Source organism: Choloepus didactylus, chromosome 10 (genome assembly GCF_015220235.1).
Source record: "Choloepus didactylus isolate mChoDid1 chromosome 10, mChoDid1.pri, whole genome shotgun sequence".
NCBI lineage: Eukaryota > Metazoa > Chordata > Mammalia > Pilosa > Megalonychidae > Choloepus > Choloepus didactylus.
Genome location: NC_051316.1, coordinates 20,137,724 through 20,158,292, shown reverse-complemented (window position 1 = coordinate 20,158,292; position 20,569 = coordinate 20,137,724). Strand labels below are relative to the sequence as shown.

The 20,569-nt window shown below is 41.4% G+C and overlaps 1 protein-coding gene across 1 annotated transcript in view; it reads left to right on the top strand.

Moving 5' to 3' along the window:
• Window positions 1-20,569, top strand: part of ROR2 (receptor tyrosine kinase like orphan receptor 2) — a 258,944-nt gene that overhangs the window by 177,167 nt on the left and 61,208 nt on the right. The window contains exon 2 of the mRNA XM_037798256.1: window positions 19,752-19,829. Coding sequence (XP_037654184.1) covers window positions 19,752-19,829 — 78 coding nt within the window. The remainder of the gene's footprint in view (window positions 1-19,751; window positions 19,830-20,569) is intronic.

Below are 20,569 nucleotides of genomic sequence, written 5' to 3'. Positions count from 1 at the left end.
GCTCCGTTTGGTTGTTGAGGCAAAATTCCTCTTTAAAATGCCAAATCGAAAGCACACCTGCAGCCTAGAGAAACAGAAAAGGAACTCAACCCCATGGGAATTACCCGTGACATTATTCCATGATTGATTAGTTTAGGGCTTTTGGCTGTGAAAATAAAAAAGCCTCAAAGACAAGCCTGGAAACCACCGTGATTTATGGGTTTAGGAGTCTCAATTTAGTTAAACAGTGCCTTGCAAAATGTCCTTTTCTATAGGGGTATGGGAAATCAGTCGTGTCTGGTGATATGATCACTAAGTTGATTCTTTCAAGGAACTACTTTCTTTTAAAAGAAGGAGGTTAGAAGTGACAAAGTCATTAATTTTACAGAAAAGAAATTAACGAGTGACAATTACATGCCTTTTTATGATAACATTAGGAGGGATTTAAATTGCTTTCATAAATACATCATTAATGTTACAATACAACATAAGTGTCATTTCAAAACCCTTGTTTTTCATATTGAAGAAATCAGACATCATTTAATAGTACCCTCTGTGTAAAGATGGTGAATGGAAGATATTCAGGAAATAGAACATATATTGGGCGAGGGTCAGGGGATTATGAAAGCAGCTGTGTCTCATTTTGTGCTTTTGTGTACCAGACATTTCAAGTTATATTATTCATTAATATTTTAAAGTCATAAATAATAGAGAATCTCATTAGTCACAAAATTTCCTACATAACTTACTTTTACTTTATTTTTTAAAAAATAAAACAGGATTTTTCTTTTTTTTTTTTTTTAATTGGAAAGAAATGCCTAAGTGTGCTAAAACAATCCATACAGACTCTGTTTCCCTCCCAAAAGTGATCCGTTTCTTGTATAATTTCCAGTGACTCTGAAACTCTCAATAGTCGGGGGGATAGGGAGGGTGTGTTTGTGGAGGGGTGTGCTGTGTATGCTCGTTCTCTCCTTGCTTTCCATATTTACAAGTCTGTTTTGGCCATTTTATGCACAGATTTAGCTTGTGAATTGTAGTGGTTTCTTTGTCCATTATTGGGTGTGGCAGTAGAAATCTCACAGGGCTTGTCTTAGTTTGACAGGCTGCTATGACAAATACCACCCAGTGGGTTGGCTTGAATGACAGGAGTGTATTGTCTCACGATTTTGGAGGCTGAAAAGTCTTGCTTCCTCCTGCGGTTGATAGTGTTCCAACGTGGCTTGGTGGCAATCCTTGTGATTCCTTGACTTTCCCATCTCGTGGCAACATCTTTGGTCTTTTCCTGTGGCCTTCTCCCATTGACTTCCTGGTTCTTCTCTTTGTCCGACCTCCAGTGATGGGAGTAAGACCCACTCTGATTCAGTTGGCCAGGCCTAAGTAGGACCTTTGAAGATCTTAGTCACAAATGAGTCCACACCTTGACTCACCTTAATATATTCAAATATACCATTCACAATGGGTTCACACCCACAGGAATGTGGATTAAGATTAAGAACATGTCTGAATCTGGACACATCATTCAATCTACTACAGGGCTAAATGAGCTAATTCATGAGAAATAGTTTAATAAGTACCCAGTGTTGACGAAGTGCTCAGAACTTGTGAATATTGTCATTACTGTATATTTATTATATTCATATACATTGTTTGGTTGTACCATGATATATTAATCAATCTTGGCTTGATTTGTATTTGGGTATTCTCCCGTTTTTGGCTGTGACAGCCAGGGCTGGAATAAGTATCCTTACATGTGCACATTTGCAGCTTGGAAGTATCTGGAGGATATATTACTGGCTGTGCAGTTGCTGCATGGGTGCGTGTTTCATTTTAATAGATGGCCAAGTGGTGTGGCAGAGATCTGGGGACACCTTCCATGCAGGGCAAGCGGGAAGTACCTGCTTCTCCACCTCTCCAATGTGACTGGGTGAACATTGTTATCCATTTTCAGTTCTCATTTCTTTAATTGGCCCTGTGGATTAAAGTTTCTTCATATATTTATTGGTCATTTACATTTATTTTTTGCAAACTCTTTGTGTCCCTTGGCTGTCTGTATTGGATTGTTGGTCTTTTCCTCATTATGCTTAAAGTCTTTGATTATCTGGAATTTGCTTTTTCATGAAGAGTGAAACATGGTTTATCCTTTATTTTTTTCCAGACACCTGTCCTGTCCCAACCGTTTATGGATTCATCCTTCATTTTCCCACTTACTTGAAAAATCACCTTGTTCATAAGCTCCATTTTCATTTACATTTGGATCATTTCTGGATTCTCAAATTCCATTCTCTTGATCAATCTATCCCATGTTTCAGTACCTGCCTGTTTTAAATGTAATTGTAATTTTGGAATACAATTTCTACATCTAATAAGATTAGTCTCCCCACTACTGCCAACATCCCTACTGTTTTCACAATTTTTTGTGGTTATTTTCAGATGGTAACTTTTTATGTATACTTTGGAATCAGTTTTTCTACTTATGAAAATATCCTGTTGGTTTTATTTTTCTTCTTTTATGCCATACAGTATTTTTTTTATTACAGAAAATTCGAACATATAGCCCTCAATTCCAATGATTTTCCTTTAACAGTTCCTACTTTTTAGCACCTTTATTTATTTATTTAGATATAATTCACGTGCTATAAAATTCACCCAGTTAAAGTGTGGAGTTCAGTGGGTTTAGTGCTCTCACGGAGTTCTGCAAGCATTATCATACTCCCGTGTTTTTCACGGAATGCTTTGAAGATGTCATATCACTGTCTTTTGGCCTCCATGGTTCCTGATGAACAGTCAGCTCTTAATCTGATTGTGGATCCCTGTAAATGATGAGACACTTTTCTTTTTCTGCTTTCAAGATTCTCTCTTTGTCTTTGTCTTTCAACAGTATGACGTTTTTGGTTGTGGATGTCTTTGCATTTATTCTACTAAGAGTTCTTTGAATTTCTAAATGGATAGGTTAATACTTTTCATCAAATATGGGAAATTTGGAGTCATTATTTTTTCTAATATTTTACCCATCCCTTTCTCTCCTTCTGGGACTCCCATGATGTGTTTTGGTATTCTTGATTGTGTCCCTCGGGTCTCCGAGGCTCTGCTCATTTTACTTCCTTCTTTTTTTTCTTTCTGGTCCTCAGCTAGGATAATCTCTATTGGCCTGTCTTCTGTTTCACTAATTTTTCTGTCAGCTCAAATCTGTTGCCGAGCCCATCTACTGAATTTCAATTATTGGCACTTTGAACTCTAGAATTACTATTTGTTTCTTTTTCTGTAATCTCCATCACATTATTGGTATTCTATACTTAGTGAGACAAAGTTGTAATTTCCTTATTTCCTTATATGCATTAGATGTGGTTTTCCTTAGTTCTTTGAACACATCTTTGTCTTGTAAGTACAAAATCTTGGCCTCCTTAGGGACATTTTCTCTTGGCTGTTTTTATGTGTGTGTATGTAGCACACTTCCCTGTTTCCTTGTGTGACTGATAATTTTTTGTTAAAAACTGGACACTGCAGGCATACCTTACCTTGTTTTATCATGCTTCATTTTATTGCGCTTTGCAGATATTGCATTTTTTTACAGATTGAAAGTCTGTGGCAACCCTGGGTTAAGCAAGACCTTTCTCTCTCTCTCTAAATCTCTATGTGTGTGTGTGTGTGTGTGTGTGTGTGTTTTCCAGGGAAACTTTATTTACAGAAACAGGTGGCAAGCTATAGTTTGCTGACCTTTGCTCCACACTAATCCTACCTGATAGGTTTGTTTAGTTATTCTCTAGATTCTGTATTTGCATGTTTTAAAATTACAAAAATCATAGATGTGCCAGACTACAATGTAAACAGTTCCTACTATAGTTGCATGAGGCAACAGCCCTGAAAAGATCTCCCTCCTACCTTTGCCCCTAACCCCTTAACACACCTCCATATGCCCACTCACTCCTCCTCCCCACTTACACAGTTAATGTTACTCATTTCTTATGTATTCTTTGTGATTTTATGTGTGTCCAAGCAGATAAGGGCATGTGTCCTTTTTGCACCCACCCCCCTTTTACAGATTTTTTTTTACAGTACACATTCTTTTTAGCAGTTGCATAGTAGTCAATTGTATAAATGTGTCTTAATGTCTTTTTTTAATAGTTTTATTGAGATATATCCACATACCCTACAATCATCCACACACACAATCAGCTATTCACAGTACATCATATAGTTGTGCATTCATCATCAGAATCAACTTTTGAACATTTTTCTTACTCCAAAAATAAAATAAAATAAAAATAAAAGTAAAAAAGAACACTCAAAACATTCCGTTCCTCCATCCCACTCTATTTTTCATTTAATTTTTGTCCCCATTTTTCTACTCATCTGTTCATACAATGGACAGAGGGAGTGTGAGCCACGAGGTTTTCAGAATCACACAGTCATACCCGGTAAGCTACATTGCTACACAGTCATCTTCAAGAATCCAGGCTACTGGGTTGCAGTTCGACAGTTTCAGGTATTTCCTTCTAGCTATTCCAATACACTAAAAACTAAAAAGGGATATCTATATAGTATTTAAAAATGCTCTCCAGAGTGACCACTCTACTCCATTTGAAATCTCTCAGCCACTGAAACTTTATTTCGTTTCACTTCCCCCTCTGGTCAAGAAGATTTTCTCAATCCCACGAGGCAAAGTCCAGGCTAATCCCCAGGAGTCATAGCCTGCATTGCCAGGGAGATTTACACCCCTGGGAGTCGGATGTGGCAAACAAGACTTTGGGCACCATTTCTCCAGCAGCGTGTGCTCACTTCGCATTTCTGTGACACATTTTGATAGTTCTCACAATATTTCAAACTTTTTCATTATTATTATATCTGTATAGTGATCTGTGATCAGTGATCTTTGATGTTACTTTTGTAATTATTTTGGGATGCCAGACACTGCGACCATATAAGACGTCAGGCTTAACTGATAAATGTTGTGTGTGTTCTGACTGCTCCACGACTGGCCAGCCCTCCATCTCTCTCCCTCTCCTTGGAATTCTCTATTCCCAGAGACACAACAATATTGAAATTAGGTCAGTTAATAACCCTCCAATGGTGTCTTAAGTGTTCAAGTGAAAGGAAGAGTCTTCGTAAGGCTATAGCTGCTGTAGATAGTGATTTCTCTGATGGATCTGGGCAAAGTCAACTGCAAACCTTCTGGAAAGGACTCACCATTCCAGATGCCATTGGGAACATCCATGATTCATGGGAGGAGGACAAAATACCAACGTCAACAGGAGTTTGGAAGAAGTTGATTCCAACCCTCATGGGTGACTTTGAGGGGGTCAAGACTTCAATGGAGGAAGTAACTGCAGATGAAGTGGAAATTGCAAGAGAACTAGAATTAGAAGTGGAGCCTGAAGCTGTGACTGAATTGCTGTAATCTCATGAAAAAAAAACTTTAAAAGATGAGGAGTTTCTTCCTAAGGATGTGCACAGAAAGTGATTTCTTGAGATGGAATCTACTGGTGAAGATGCTGTGAGCATTGTTAAAATGACAGCAAAGGATTTAGAATATTCCACAAATGTAGTTGATAAAGCCGGGGCAGGGTTTGAGAGGACTGTCTCCAATTTTGAAAGAGGTTCTACAGTGGGTAAAGTGCCATCAAACAGCATCCCATGCTACAGGGAAACCTTTCATGAAAGGAAGAGTCAATCAATGTGTGTTCTGGTTTGCTAATGCTGCCAAAATGCAAAACACCAGAAATGGACTAGCTTTTATAAAGGGGGTTTATATGGTTACACAGTTACAGTCTTAAGGCCATAAAGTGTCCAAAGTAAGTCATCAACAATCAGGTACCTTCACTGGAGGATGGCCAGTGGCATCCGGAAAACCTCTGTTAGCTGGAAAGACATGGCTGGCGTCTGCTCCAAGTTCTGGTTTCAGAATGGCTTTCTCCCAGGACATTCTTCTATAGGCTGCAGCTCCTCAAAATGTCACTCTTAGTTATTTGTCCTCTCTTAGCTTCTCTGGAGCAAAAGTCTGCTTTCAAAGGCCGTCTCCAAAATGTCGCTGTAAACTGCAGTTCCTCTCTCAGCTCCTGTGCATTCTTCAAAGTGTCCTTCTTGGCTGTAGCAAGCCTGCTGCTTCTGTCTGAGTTTATATAGTGCCCCAGTAAACTAATCAAGGCCATGCTGAATGGGCGGGGCCACGCCTCCATGGAAACTGTCTGTGCCGGTTTGAATGTATTGTGTCCCCCAAACGCCATTATCTTTGATGTAGTCTTGTGGGGCAGACGTTTTGGTGCTGATTAGATTTGCTTGGAATTTGCCCCACCCAGCTGTGGGTGCTGACTCTGATGAGATATTCCCATGGAGGCATGGCCTCACCCATTCAGGGTGGGACTTGATCAGTGGAGCCATATAAATGAGCTGACTCAAAGAGAAGGAACTCAGTGCAGCTGTGAGTGATGTTTTGAAGAGGCGCTACAGCCAAGAGGGACACTTTGAAGAAAGCACAGGAGCTGCAGATGAGAGACAGTTTGAAGATAGCCATTGAAAGCAGACTCTTGCTCCAGAGAAGCTAAGAGAGGACAGATACCCCAAGTGCAGCTGTGAGTGACATTTTGGAGAGGAGCAAGCTTGCTAGAGAGGAACGTCCTGGGAGAAAGCCATTTTGAAACCAGAACTTTGGAGCAGATGCTAGCTATGTGCCTTCCCAGCTAACAGAGGTTTTCCAGATGCCATTGGCCATCCTCCAGTGAAGGTACCCAATTACTGATGTGTTACCTTGGACACTTTATGGCCTTAAGACTGTAACTGTGTAGCCAAATAAACCCCCTTTTTATAAAAGCCAATCCATCTCTGGTGCTTTGCTTTCTGCAGCATTAGCAAACTAGAACACTATCCAATCAAAGTTATCACCTACAGTTGGGTGGGGCACATCTCCATGGAAACACTCAATCAAAGACTTACAATCTAATCAACACTAATCACATCTGCCCCCACAAGATTGCATCAGAGAACATGGTATTTTGGGGGACATAATATATCCAAACCAGCACAATGTGACAAACTTCATTTTTGTCTTATTTTAAGAAATTGCAACAGCCACCCCAAACTTCAGCAACCACCACCCTGATCAGTTAGCAGCCATCAACATTCAGGCAAGATCCTCCACCAGCAATAAAGTAGATTTTAAAATTAAGGTATGCACATTTTTTTGGACATAATGCTCTTGTACACTTAATAGATAACAATATGAGGTAACCATAAATATTATCTGCACTGGGAAACCAAAAAATTCATGACTTACTTTATTGTGGCAGTTTGGAGCTAAACCCACAATGTCTCTAAGGTATGCCTATATAGATAATAATACTGTAACAACTCTGATGGCAGATCCCCCCCACCAAGGCTAGTGGTTGTTGCTATTTGTGTGTGTGTGTGTACATTTTGTATGTGTATGTTTTTGGTTGTTGTTACTGTTGTTTTCTTGTTGCTGATTATTTGTTTAGTGCCTTTCCTATACTAATGAAAATTCTATATTCTCTGCTGTGAGTGACCTTTGAGTTTCTCAGCTGGGTTTTGTTGTTGTCTGTTAAAGTTCCTTTTAGTAAGTCTGAATTCCTAGGGGTCATAACTGGGTCAGTATAATTGAGTGACCAGCCAATTCTTGGCCAGAAGATTTCCTTTTGTGCCTTGCCTGTAAGTCTTGCATGCTTTGCCAAGGCGATCTACGTGAGAAAGCATGCCTTCAGATTTCAGGTAGTTTATAAGACAGGCTTATTGTTGATTTCCTGCTTGACAAAGAGAAGTGATCAGTGCCTTCTTCTTTCCCGGGTCTTTTCTGGGCATGCATTAGAGCCTCCTTAGATGCACACACAGCCTACTCAAATCCCCAGGAATATGTCAGAGCTTTTGAAGTTTCCTCCAGTCCTCTAGTTCTTCAGCATTTCCTCTTAAATTCCCAGGCAAGCTCTTGTTTACTACCGTTGTAATCACACCATCAGGCAGCTGAGGTGTTGCCAGAAGTTTGTTGTTGTTTTGGCAATACCGTAGGGGTAGCTGACACGCCATCCCCGCCCCCATCCCCGGTTGAGCTCTGAGTCAAACCTCGAGATTTCCCAGGGTGCTGCAAGTTCAGACAAAATATTGACTGTGCTACAGAGATGACACTTTTAACAGAGCTCCAAAGAGCCGTCAGATGTCAGATCTCTCCGCTGGCTGCAAAGCTTCTCCTTTTGACTACTTCACCACCGAATGAGCTGGGAAGGGAAGGGAAACAGGAGTAGATCAAGTTAATAGGTCACAGACCCCATGGTCTTACCGAGATTTTCAGTAGTTTCTCTTGGATAGACAACTTTTCAGTTGCTTTGGTTAATTGCCAGACTTCTGAAATGGTTGCTTTCTACCCGTATTTGTGTTGTTTTAGAGGGAGAGTAAGTTCATCCAGGTCCCCACTCTCCCATTCCAGAAATTGATTCTCCAGCATGTCGTCTTTGGAGGCACCTAGCAAAATGCATTTGAGATGCATCTCTTTGAGATATGCATCATCAGCAGTTGGTTCTTCTTCATGAGTTTTAAAGTTGTAACATTTTCTTTTTATCATCTGGAGTTGAAAGATGGATATACACATGTAAAAGCAGGATGGCATCAGAGAGATTGGGGAAAAGAGGGTCAACAGAGCTACTTGGGGAAATTCAAGGGAGGGTCAGGTCCAGCGACAGCCATGCAGGGCAGTGTTCACCAGCACTTAGGAGGGGCAGGAAGTTCACATCCCATAGATGGCCGTGGACCCTGAGCCACTCTGTCTCTGTGAAGAAGGAGATGATCAAATGCAGTTGAGGAGACTGTGGCTCAGTAGCCGGGGTTCCAAATCTGGAGAAAGTCCCTAACCTCTTGTTTTCATTTCCGAGGCTGCTCAAGCAAATACCATGCAATGGGTTGGCTTAAACAAGAGGAATTTATTCATTCACGATTTTGAGGCTGGGAAAATATCCAAATCAAGGCATCATGGAGGTTATGTTTGTCACCAAAGACTAAGTGTCCTGGGGCTGGCTGCTGGCTATCCTTGGCTCCCCTGCCACATGCCAATGCACATGGTGGCATCACGTGGTCTCTCCTTTCTCTTCCAGGTTCCATTTCAGCTTCTTGCTTCCTGTGGCTTTCTCTCTTTCTCTGTCTGAATTTCAGTCTCTTATAAAGGACTCTAGTAATAGGATTAAGACCCATCCTGATTGAGGTGGGTCACACCTTAACTGAAGTAGCCTCATCAAAAGTCCTACTTACAATGGGTTCACATCCACAGGAATGGATTAAATTTAAGAACATATTTCTCTGGGGGTACATACAGTGCCAAACTACCACACTTGTCTCCATCCTTCAAACCCAAGGACCTCTCAAAAATGAAGACGACAGTTCCTACGATGCCAAGCAGTTTGTTTATTCATCAAACACGTGTTTGATGAGTGCCTAGGGCATGCCAGATCTGGGTTCAGGTGCCAACACAGCTGCTACCCAGATCCTGCCATTTATAATGTGAGACAGATGGTAGATAGATACACAAATATGGCGCTATGGAGAGAAATGCACCAGAGAAAGAGTACAGGGAGTGTGTGGGACTAAAATGTTTCAAATAAGGGGTGTCCAGGAAAGATTTTGCTTCTTAGGTATCAGTTGAGCAGAGACCTGAAAGAAATGAGGGATGAGTCGCATGGAAGTCTGGAGAATGGTTTTCCAGGCAGAGGGAAGAGTAAATCCAAATGCCCAAGTTGGACAGAAAATGGAGTCCTGACAACAAGGGAGTGGGGGAGCTGGGGACAAAGTAGAGGGTGTTGAGTTGTCCATGGAGGGTCCACATCATGCAGGACCTTGCAGGCCAATAAAGGGAAGATGTTGGAGGGTGTTAAACATAGGAACATTCATTCATTCGTTCATTCATTCATTCACCAAATGAGCAACCAGGGTGCTGTGCTCCAGGTGATGAACATAGAGCAGTGAACGGACAGAAACTTCTGCTCCTGTGAAAAGGAGACAGAAAAATAAACAAATAAATAAACAGTCTCTTGACAAAGTGCTCAGGAGAAATGTAAACACAGAGAAGTGGAGTAGTAAGTAGGATTGAGTGCACACATGTATAGGGAAGCATTTGAAAGTTTGAATAGGGTGATCAGGGAAACCCTCACTCAAGGAAGTAGCAGCATACGAGAGAGATTAATATTTTTTAAAATGTGGCAAATGTTTTATGTAAGTATAATATACTTAAATAAAAGTGCAGAAATCCTAAGTGTATAGTTTGATGGATTTTTACAAAGGGTTCATGCACAAGTTAACTAGCCAACATCTCATAAACCTTTCTCACACCCTTTCCCAGACATTATCCTCCAAGGCCAATCTTCTGACCTCTGACCTCATAAATGACCTTGCCTGTTTTTTAACTCAGGATGGATGAAATCATATGATATAGCTCTTTTGTGTCTGGTTTTTTTCCACTCAACCTTGCATTTTTGAATTTCATCCGTGTTGTTGCATGTGATGGTTTACTAAAGCCCCGTTTTAAAGGATTCCCTTGACTGCTATATCGAGAACAGACTGTGGGTAGGGTTAATTGTTGACACAAGGATATCTGTCAGGCGGCTTTTGCAGTTACCCAGTAGAGCGCCAGGAGTGCCTGCACGCAGGGAGTTAGTGGGTGTTTTAGTTTGCTAAAGCTGATGAAATGCAGTATACCAGAAATGGATTGGCTTTCACAATGGCAATTTATTAGCTTACAAGCTTACAGTTCTGAGGCCGTGAAAATGTCCAAATAAAGGCATCAACAGGACTATACCTTCTCCCCCAGGACTGGCTACCAGTGATCCTCAGCTCCTCTGTCACACGGCCAGGCACGTGGTAACATCTGCTTATCTCTCACTTCTCTCCTGGGTTTTGTTGCTTCCAGCTTCTGGCTTCATTGGCTTCCTCTCTGAGTTTCTGTGTGTGTTCTTGTCTCTCAGCTTCTTTGGGGCTTTTTTCTGTGTTCCTCTCTCCCTCTCTCTTTTTATCCTCTTAAAAGCACTCCAGGAAGAGGATTAAGACCCACCCTGAATGAGGTGGATCATATCTCAACTGAAGTTTAGATCCCACTTGCATACCCACAGAAATGGATTAGCTTTAAGAACATGATCATTTCTGGGGTGCATACAGCTTCAACCCATCACAGTGGGTTACATTTCTAGAAGCCAAAGTCTTGCTTTCACCTAAGAAGCAAGACCAGAAGCTGATCTGAGCAGCATCGGTGGCCTCAGCAGCGGGCGGTGGGGACAGTGGATGGTGGTTGGATTCTGGATCCATTTTGAAGACAGAGCAAACAGCGTTTATTGATGGATTGGGTGTGGGGTGTGCAATATGAGGGAAAAAGGAGTCAGAGATAACTCTTAGATTTGTGATCTCAGCAAGTAGAAATGTGCAGTGAGTGTCTATGAAGATGGGGCAAAACTGCAGGAGAGCAAGTTTGTGGAGGAAATCTGAATTCATGTTTGGACCCGTCAAATGTGATATGTTTATTAGACATGCAAGCGGAGGTGTGAGCAGATGATTGCATATTTGAGTCTGGTTTTCAATGGGGAGGTCTGACCTGAAAAGATAAGTTTGGGTGTTGTGGGCATTTTGATGTTATTTAGGGCAGGCCATTGGAGATCACCAAGGGGCCAAGTAGAGAAAGAGACAGAAAGCTTTTCAGTGCTGAGCTCTGGAGCACTCTAGAGGCCAGGAGATGAGGAGAACCTGTTAAGGAAGGCTGAGTGAGGAGGTCAAACATGGGAGGTCAAAGGAGGAACAGTGTGAGGATTTTGTGCACTGTTTAAATGTTGAACAGTGTTAGTACCAAAAATGGGTAGGCAGATAGGAAGGCTGTGCTCCAAATATATTCAAGGTGTTTTCTCTCCAGGCCATAGAGGGTAGGGGAGCAACGGAAAGAGTGGCGTTGTTAATAAATATTATGAAAAAAGGAATGCCAGCCTAAGAAAGAAGCTTAAAACCTCATTTGGCTGCAAGTCTGGGGCTTGGAAATGTGCCCCAGCCGCTGCTGAAACCTTGGAGAGAATGAAGCTCAGAGAATGAGGTCTCAACCAGTGACCGTTGAAAGTTCAAGTGAGGACATCTTTCAAATAAGAAAAAAATTGGATGCAGCAGAAAGGAATCTGAAGATGCTGGAGTCATCTGCAAGAAGTTGGGAGTCCCTTCTAGGGTGTGGACAACTGGTTCCCCACTCCTACACTTAGTCCAAACAGCCTGTTTGCTTTTCAAAGCCTTGCATTTCCATAAGTCATTTTCAAATCAGCATTAATTATGAAGAAGCTTTGAAGATAAATAACACTGCCCCAAACAGAAGCTACCTTAATAAAAACAACCACCGCCACCATCTTTGATTCTATCAGATGTGTCCTCCTTGTTTATTTGTGTATCACGTTTCCCTGTCCGAAATGATTGCTGCCAATCTTCTGCCTTTAAACATCCGCCTCTGGGGACATCCTGGTTTATGGAGGAAGTGCCAAACCTTCAGAGCTCATTTCCCCTGGATTTTATTCACTGTGATTTCTCTAGTCCATCCTGGGGATTCTCAGCTGGGCCTGTGTTCAAAGGATGTGGTGTGGGCAAATGAGGCCTTCAAAAGTCTCCTGTAAGCAAGATAGGAGATACCTTCCATCATTACCATGAGACAATATGCAGTTTGCTTCTTCTCTAATAAGGATTTTTTTTTTCCTTTCAAGGCATCTTCCCCCTCCCCCCTTTATAAGAGTTAAAATACTTCCAGATATTCAGGGCGAAAGAGTGATTCCTTGTGTGCATGGTCATAACTGCTATTCAAAAGATTCTTCTCTGAAACCAAATAAAAACAGAGACCGTAGGTTCGGAGTATCTACGTAGCATTTCTGTTTGCTCATTTTCTGCTGGTTTTGGTGCATGGACAAGCAGCCACAATGGAGAAAGCAGGCCCCAGAGCTTGCTGTCCCTATAACGGGCTGACAGGTTCTCACCTTCCCAGCTGCATCTGTAGGGTTTGGAAAGGGGGGTGCCCCGGCCTCCCAGCTCTGCCAGGCCTACTGCAGTTGCTGATGGGCTGTCGATGTTGAAAAAGAGAACAGGTCAGTGAAAGCCCTAATTCAGCTGCCTGAGGGGCCTCTCTGCCCCCACAGCCAAATATTCACTTGGCCCCTGACAGTAGGGCTTTTGTTGGGAGCTTCGGAGGCTGTAAGCTACAGAAGGTAGAAAACTGTTTATGAAGGCAATATCGGAGAGAGTCAGGCTGGTGAACTGAATCATTTGGGGGTTTAATATCGTTGCTGGAGAACTGGAATCAACGCCAAGGTTATATCGGTGAGAGACCCTGGCTACTCCATTTTCAGGTTGTCGAATTTCACTTAATAATTTCAAATGATGTTAGGCCAGTCCTTTCAGGAACATAGAGCCGGAGGCTAATATTTACTCAACTCAAAATTAGAAATAATGAAAATAAAAAATTACAAACTGCTAAATGCTACTACCAATTAGGGACTGGCAGCTCACCCCAATGCTGTTCAGTTTTCTGGCTGGCAATTAAAACACACAGTATAACATTGTGGCAATAGCATTCCCAAAACATTATCAAGTCTATTTACTATTGACATATTTGTGCTGGCACAATTCCGAGACAAATGGACTCAACTTTTTAGGACTTCATAGCCTGCCTCCTCTCCAATTATTATTTTTTTTTCCCTTAACCTTATATTTCCAGCATCCTGGATGTTTTTTATTTGATGTGTTGCTGAACTAAAAAATCGTTTTGGAGGATGTGACCGGCATTTCCAGTTGCAAATGGACAAATGAATGTATTGCCTGAGTCCTAAAGGGTATTTATATACAGCACAACTTATCAGAAAAACTGTACTTGCTCTTCAAGAGACTCCTCTTTTTGCAGCACAGTTATCCTTCCAGGCTGTGATCTTTTCCATGGTAGTGACTGTGTTCTGTCTCATATTCTGGAAATTATCCCTTTTCAGAAAGACAACCAAATCTAAGACTGACAAGCTTTGGTGCTTAAAATACCCCAGTAATTAAAAGGAGACTTCTTTGAAGTTATCTGAATATTCAAAAGACTGCCTCTAATTAAGTCACAGTAAGCATACTGATTCAGACCAGCAGGTAAAGAGATTAATGGATGAAAAGTCTGAATTACAAAACATTTTTAAAAGAAGCACAGATTTTAAAAAAGAATGGTACCCAGCACTCAAATCCAAGGGCGTAGGTTGAACTTCATTAATAAATTCTTGCTTAATAGTGTCTCCGCTAATGAAAGATGCTAGTTTAATACTAAGATAAAGCCTGGAAATCAGAACCCATCTGCTTATTTGGTAGATATCAATTTCTCTTAGCTTATTTATACCATAAATCAAGGGTGTCCCATTAAGAGGCCCATGTTGAGAGAAGATAGCAAGAAAAGTTTGGTTTGACTGATACAGGGTTTCTAATTATTCTCATTTTGCACACTTTTGGGTGGAGCTTATGCAATCTCTGGTGTGAAACCCCTGTGTGTATCATGAGTGAATCCTTTCACTTTGGTCACTGCAAACAAATCAGTTCAGCCCTGAATATACAGGACATTCCTAAAGTGCTGCCAAAAGTGTCCTGCAAGTTTCTGGTAAGAACTGGTCATTATCATGTCAGTGACAATTAATGGAGGCTCACTGATATCCAGCTTAAAAAAACCCCAACATTTTCTAAAGTGTTTTAATTTCTGAGTACTCACTGGCACACTGTATGAATCACTGAATAAAATATATTCAATCCAGTGACTTTGGTCAAATTCTGTTTGTGGCTAGCATTCATGCTTGGCTTGGGGGGCTTTAGCCAATTGTGCCCTTAAGATGCAAGGCTTTTTTTTTTTTAACCAGTGAACCTTGGTTAAGAGATTGAATGATGTGATGAAACATATAATTATTTTAAAATAAATTTTAAAATTTAGAATGGTTTTTGATTTATAGGGTGGTTGCCAAGATACTACAGAAACTGCCAATGCATCCACACCCAGTTTCCTCTATTGTTAACATCCTATATTATCAGTATTGACATGTTTGCCACAATGAATTGAACCAATATCGATACCACATTTTAACCTAAAGCCCAGGTATTATTCATATTTTCTTAGTTTCTACCCGATATCCTTTTTCTGTTTCAGGATCCCATCCAGGATGCCCACCTTACATTTAGGCTTTGCTTCTAGGCTGTAATGTGTAATTTTGATGTGGATCAAAATATCCGTTTAATGTGTAATCTCATTGTAACCATCCACTCTTAAATTTTTGTTGCAGATTCAATGTCTTCCATATTATGGAATGTTTCATATTGAATATTTTCTATAATATGTCCCATATTAAATATTTCTTTAAACATCAAAACACTAATAAGGAGTTAATCAATCACCACTGCCCTGTTGATGCAACCAAAGGTTTATGTTTCCCAGTAGCTTTACATCATCATTCTCTGTGTGTTTTTACACAGTGAAAATTGTCCACGACCAGTGGAAAAAAGTTAGAGCCACCGTGTGTACTATAAATCTGACACTCTTGGTTGCTATATGGTATTAGTACCACATCAATGCGTATTTTGCCAAAACTAAGGACGTGTTGTTTTCCTGGTGTAGTGTCCTCAGGTTCAGATAAATATTTAAGTCCTGAGGAGTAAGGACAGATGGAATCTTTTGTCAGAATCTTTGCTCTGACAGGGAGCAGAAGACAACATGCCCTTTCTTTAGTTCCTGGTGCTATATCCATTCAAGTAGCAAGGATGACACAAGTGTAGTCTTCAGGAAGTTTGTCAACTTAGGACGAAGCAAGTGTTGTCTTCAGGAAGTTTATCAACTTGCTGGTGAGAGAGGATAGGATACTAACTCCAGGTGAAAAATCAGATGGGCCTGAGGGTAAAGCCATTCAGTGTTCTCCCATGAGATGAACTGGGCTCCTGGAGTGCAACCAGTCACCAGATAAGCTGGGCTGGCAAGAAGATGCTGACACAGTTCATGGAATGAGAAGGTTGACAGGTCACCAGTAACGGTGACCACGTATTAGGTACTGAGGACTGTGTTAGCTCAGGTGGGGGGAACAGGTGACATGTCTTCACAATGCCACATCCATTTTGGTCACCCCCAATGTCACTGTGAGGAAACCCTTCCTTCATCCTCCATGTGACAAGTCACATCCCATGTGCTTTTCTGTGGGAGGAATGAGGATGTGTTCTTGCTTCTCTTGGGGAGCCTTTTGGTGGTTCAAAGGGAGCTCCTGAACTCTTACCTCTTTGGGTCAATAATCCTAATTACATTAGCCCTTTTGGAGCAGTTCTCTCTCTTCCATCTGAGTCATCTGGCAAATGTTTGCCACATCCTGCTCTAGCTGTAGAGCCAAACCCTCTCCCCAGTGTCTGGACAGTGGTCTGATGAGTGCTGATGTTGCTATTATTTCATGTACTTCTTTGTTAATCATGGAGTGTAGCATACTTCTATCTAGCCTGCTTTTTTTTTTTCCTTTTTGCTACCACAGGACACAAAATTTTAAAAAAAATTAATCATAAAATTGATGCTTGTACAAAAGACCACATATTGTATGATTTCATTTATATAAAATGTTCAGAATAGGCAAATCTATACAGACAGAAAGTAGATAAGTGGTTGCCAGGGACTGTGGGAAGGGGAAAAAAGCAGAGTGACTGCTCATGTTCTCAAGATTTCTTTTGGGTGTGATGAAAATGTTCTGGCACTAAATATTGGTGATGATTGCACCTTGTGAATATACTAAAATTGCCCACTTTTAAACGGCAACTTTTATGATGCTGAGATGATAATTTATCTCGGTAAAAAGAATCGATCCCTGTTTGATGTAGAGACTTTTTAAAAATAAAAGAATCAATTTAAATTGACTATCATTCCAGATAACTAATGTTGACATTTTGATGTGTGTGTGGCAGCTTTTGTTATTTGTTTTTTTTTCCCCGCTTTGGGTCATTCTTAATCCTTTCGAGGGCCCAGAGAGAAACCCTTTTAGGAATGTCGACCCTGTTCTCACTTGTCCCCATTCCCCAAGGTCACATACTGCCTTTTTACATTTTGCTTATGCATTTTAGGAAGCCTCGATATCCTGACTGAGTAGCCATTCAATGACTAAACTTTATGTAGCATAGAAAAATGACATTTTAAAATTCCAAAATATAGATAGTGTCTCCTCAGTTACCAAGCAAAAACAGAATCTAGTTTTGTTGAAACTTAAGCTGTCGGTAGTTGGGCATCATGAATATATCAACAGCAGCTGACTTGTGGGAGAATTGCCCTGTATCTTAACATTTGACCCTTACACATCAAAGTCCCACTTCTTAGGGCTGGGAGTGGGTGGGTGAGGGGATGGGGTCTTTTGTATCAGCCCAGTGGACTTCTTGAACCCTTACCCATTTTTACAGATATGTTCACAAAGCACTCTTTTTCTCCAGTGCCCAAACTAAATTTTACCTAGAATAATATTTTAGGCTGTAAGAAATAAAAATTCAAATCCCGGGGTAGGTACTCACTAGTACAACATAATCAACTATAATCCCAGCATTTATAATGTCAGCGGTGACTTTGAATTTATACGTGGAGGGATTACATCTGCTTCCAAGTAAACAGAAGCATTTGGATGGCCTCGGCTTCATCTTCTAGAAGGAATGTGCTTGTCTGTGTCCCAACCCTTGAAAATGCCTTGTCTTTAGAATCGAAAGCAGATTCCGAAACACTGGGAGGATTTTCCACAATGGAATTGGACTAATAGAGCTTATTTTTCTTGTGGCTGTATATTTATTTGACTCTTTCACACCATTTGTCAAATTTCTAAGCAGTTTAATGATTTTATGCCCCTTTTAGGTGTGTGTATATAGCACAAGTGTGTTTGATTCCATGTGGTTTCTCTACATTTAAACAGTGCTGAGTGACATTATGTGTAACATGCCAATTTAACGTTTCGAATCCAAAATGAGGTCTTTAATTCTTCAGCAAGAATCTGTTGACTGCATTGCGTAGCTTTTACTAGTGCCTATCTTGTCCATGCGTCTTTCTAGGTTTTAGGGATAGAACCATCAGCCCTCGACCTGAGGAATCAGCCATTTGTGGATTGCACACACTGCGTGGTTGATCGGGGAATGTTTTATGAAAGATGGCGTGGGACTTGGCTTTGGGTGGAGTAACAACTGTCCTCAAGCAGTTTATATTCTGTTGAGGAAAATTCAAATATATGCAACTAATTCAAGGACGAATGGGATGATAGTCGTTGGAGAGGTGTGGGGTTTGGGAATGTGCAGTTTGGAGAAGAGAGATGTTACTCCTGGATGGTTGATCGGGGGATTGTTTTATGAAAGATGGCATGGGACTTGACTTCTGATGGGTGGGTAAGTTTGGACTAGAAGTGATAGGAAGGAACCTTCTGAGATGGAAGGAAGAGTAGAAGTGAAAACCCAGGGGGCCCCATTCAGAAACAAGTCACCCCTGTTGGCCAGGAGGGAGCTGACACTGTATCCTAAGGGTGCTGCAGGCAGCTGGCTTGTGCTGTGGTTTGGGGATCTGTCAAATGGAGTGGCTTTCTTAGAGACACCAGTGTTAGGTATAAAGTGGTCCGTCTTTATTTAGCTGAACAATTTGAGAATTTCATGGGCCCGTCTCCATCTGATAATCACCTGTGCTTCACTTTTAGATCTCAGTGTTTCCAAATAAGTCCATATCTTAAGGGGTGTCTGAATTGTCCACAGATGTTTTGTTCATTAATCTTTATCTCACAGTCGTTAACCACATGGAATTAATGCAGGAATGAATGATCAGGCTATTGTTGGGAGACTTTGGATGTCATAAAACCATATCCGTTCAGGAGATGTGTGGGTATATCCCCCTGTCTTCACAATGTGTAGCCTCCACTGTTCTGTGGGACCAATCGAGGTGAAGGTCTGGGACTAAAAGTAGGGAAGCAAAAGGGAAAGGGACGTGGAATTGAAGGGTCTGGTGAGCCCCCAAACAATTCTCCAGATCAGTCACACAGGCCCATCCTTCTCCAGGATTCAGAAAATGTCAGGGAATTATGGGCAGGCCACCTTAGGCTTACTTGAAATTAAGTGTTCCTTCCATGTGAAGCAAATCACATCTGTTCTTGCCCTTGATGTTGGGTTCTCAGTCTCTGATGGGTGGGTGGTTATGTATGTTGGGGGGAGGACATCAGATTTCTAGTGCTGTAAAGATGAGCTCTCCGGAAACTTCCTTCCTTTAAAATTGTGGACTCTTGCTGTATTTCTGTACCCGTCTGTAGCCAGTGGTTCTGGGTATGGAGAGTGGATGCATTGCTGAATTTATTGTCGAATTAGCAGGAGCCCTAATCTGGAGAGCAGCCAAATCTGGCTGCAGAAATGTTTTATTTTGCCAGCCAGTGTTTCAATTTCCTTAAAAAAAAAAAAATTCGCTCCCAAGGCAGTATGTGTGGTCCTCATTTGAGAAAGCTCCATCGTGTTCTATTTTCCTAAAGCTCAAGGCATCACGAGTTCACCTCATCTGTCCGTGGATGCAGCGAAGTATTTGCATTTGCCCTTTTATGGATAAATTTAAGAATCACTTTAACTGTTATACCAAATGTGATGCTACCAAAAAAAGCCCTCTAGAAGTTACCATAATGTCTTGTACTTTATAACTTTTCTTTAAATGTTGGGCAGTTTTGCTAGAACACTGATGTATCTGCATAAGAAGAAAAGGCAAGGCTGCCAAAGTGAAAAGTTGTTCAGTGTGTGTGTTGTTTTCTTGTGCCTAGGTGAAGTGGAGGTTCCTGACCCAGATGACCCTTTGGGACAACTCGATGGACACAACAGCCCCATTCCAACTCTGAAAGGTAAACTGTGAAATACAGGTTCTCTCTGAGTGCAAGTCTTTTAAGGTGTTTTCAGCATGTCGTGAAGAGATACTAATAGTTGATTTTCCATTTCTACTCCTGGTAATGGACGGGGTGACCTGGCCCCGTGCTGCCCCCTGTTGGTGGGTTGTGGGGAAATGCTTACCTTGGTATCTTTTTCTTGACAGTCAGATGAGGGTTTGGAGGGCTGGTTGGAACCAATAGGAAGCCAGCAGGTGGGAGGGCAACTGGGCAGGGAGTGGGCACGGATAGGCACATGGCACCCAGCAGGGGAGAAAGGGGTACGGGGGATTGCTTAGCAGGCCTGAGTGGAGGCGTCTGAGCCTGCTGACAAATGCTGGTCTAGGTTTATTTTTCATGATGTAATAGTCCAGAGGTGGGTGATCAGACTCAGGCAGGCAGGTGACTCCCCCCACAAATTCATCAAGTTCTTTCTGCTTTGTTCTTCACCCTGTCCTAGAGTGTTACTGTCAGAGCCCTGCTTTCTTAGCACAGTTATATTCATAGGTGTCATGGGTTTGTAGAAACGATATAGCAAATTCCCCTCAGACAGCAGGCAAGTAACTCAAGGAAGTGGTGCCTTTTCTGAACTCATACACCATTCCCATTTGCCGTAGATTATCCTTTGCAACATTTTGTTTCTTCTAATTGCTCAGCTTCTTTTTGAATATGATCCGAAGCCTAGTTGACATATTCCTCAGGGATATTTACTTCCAAGA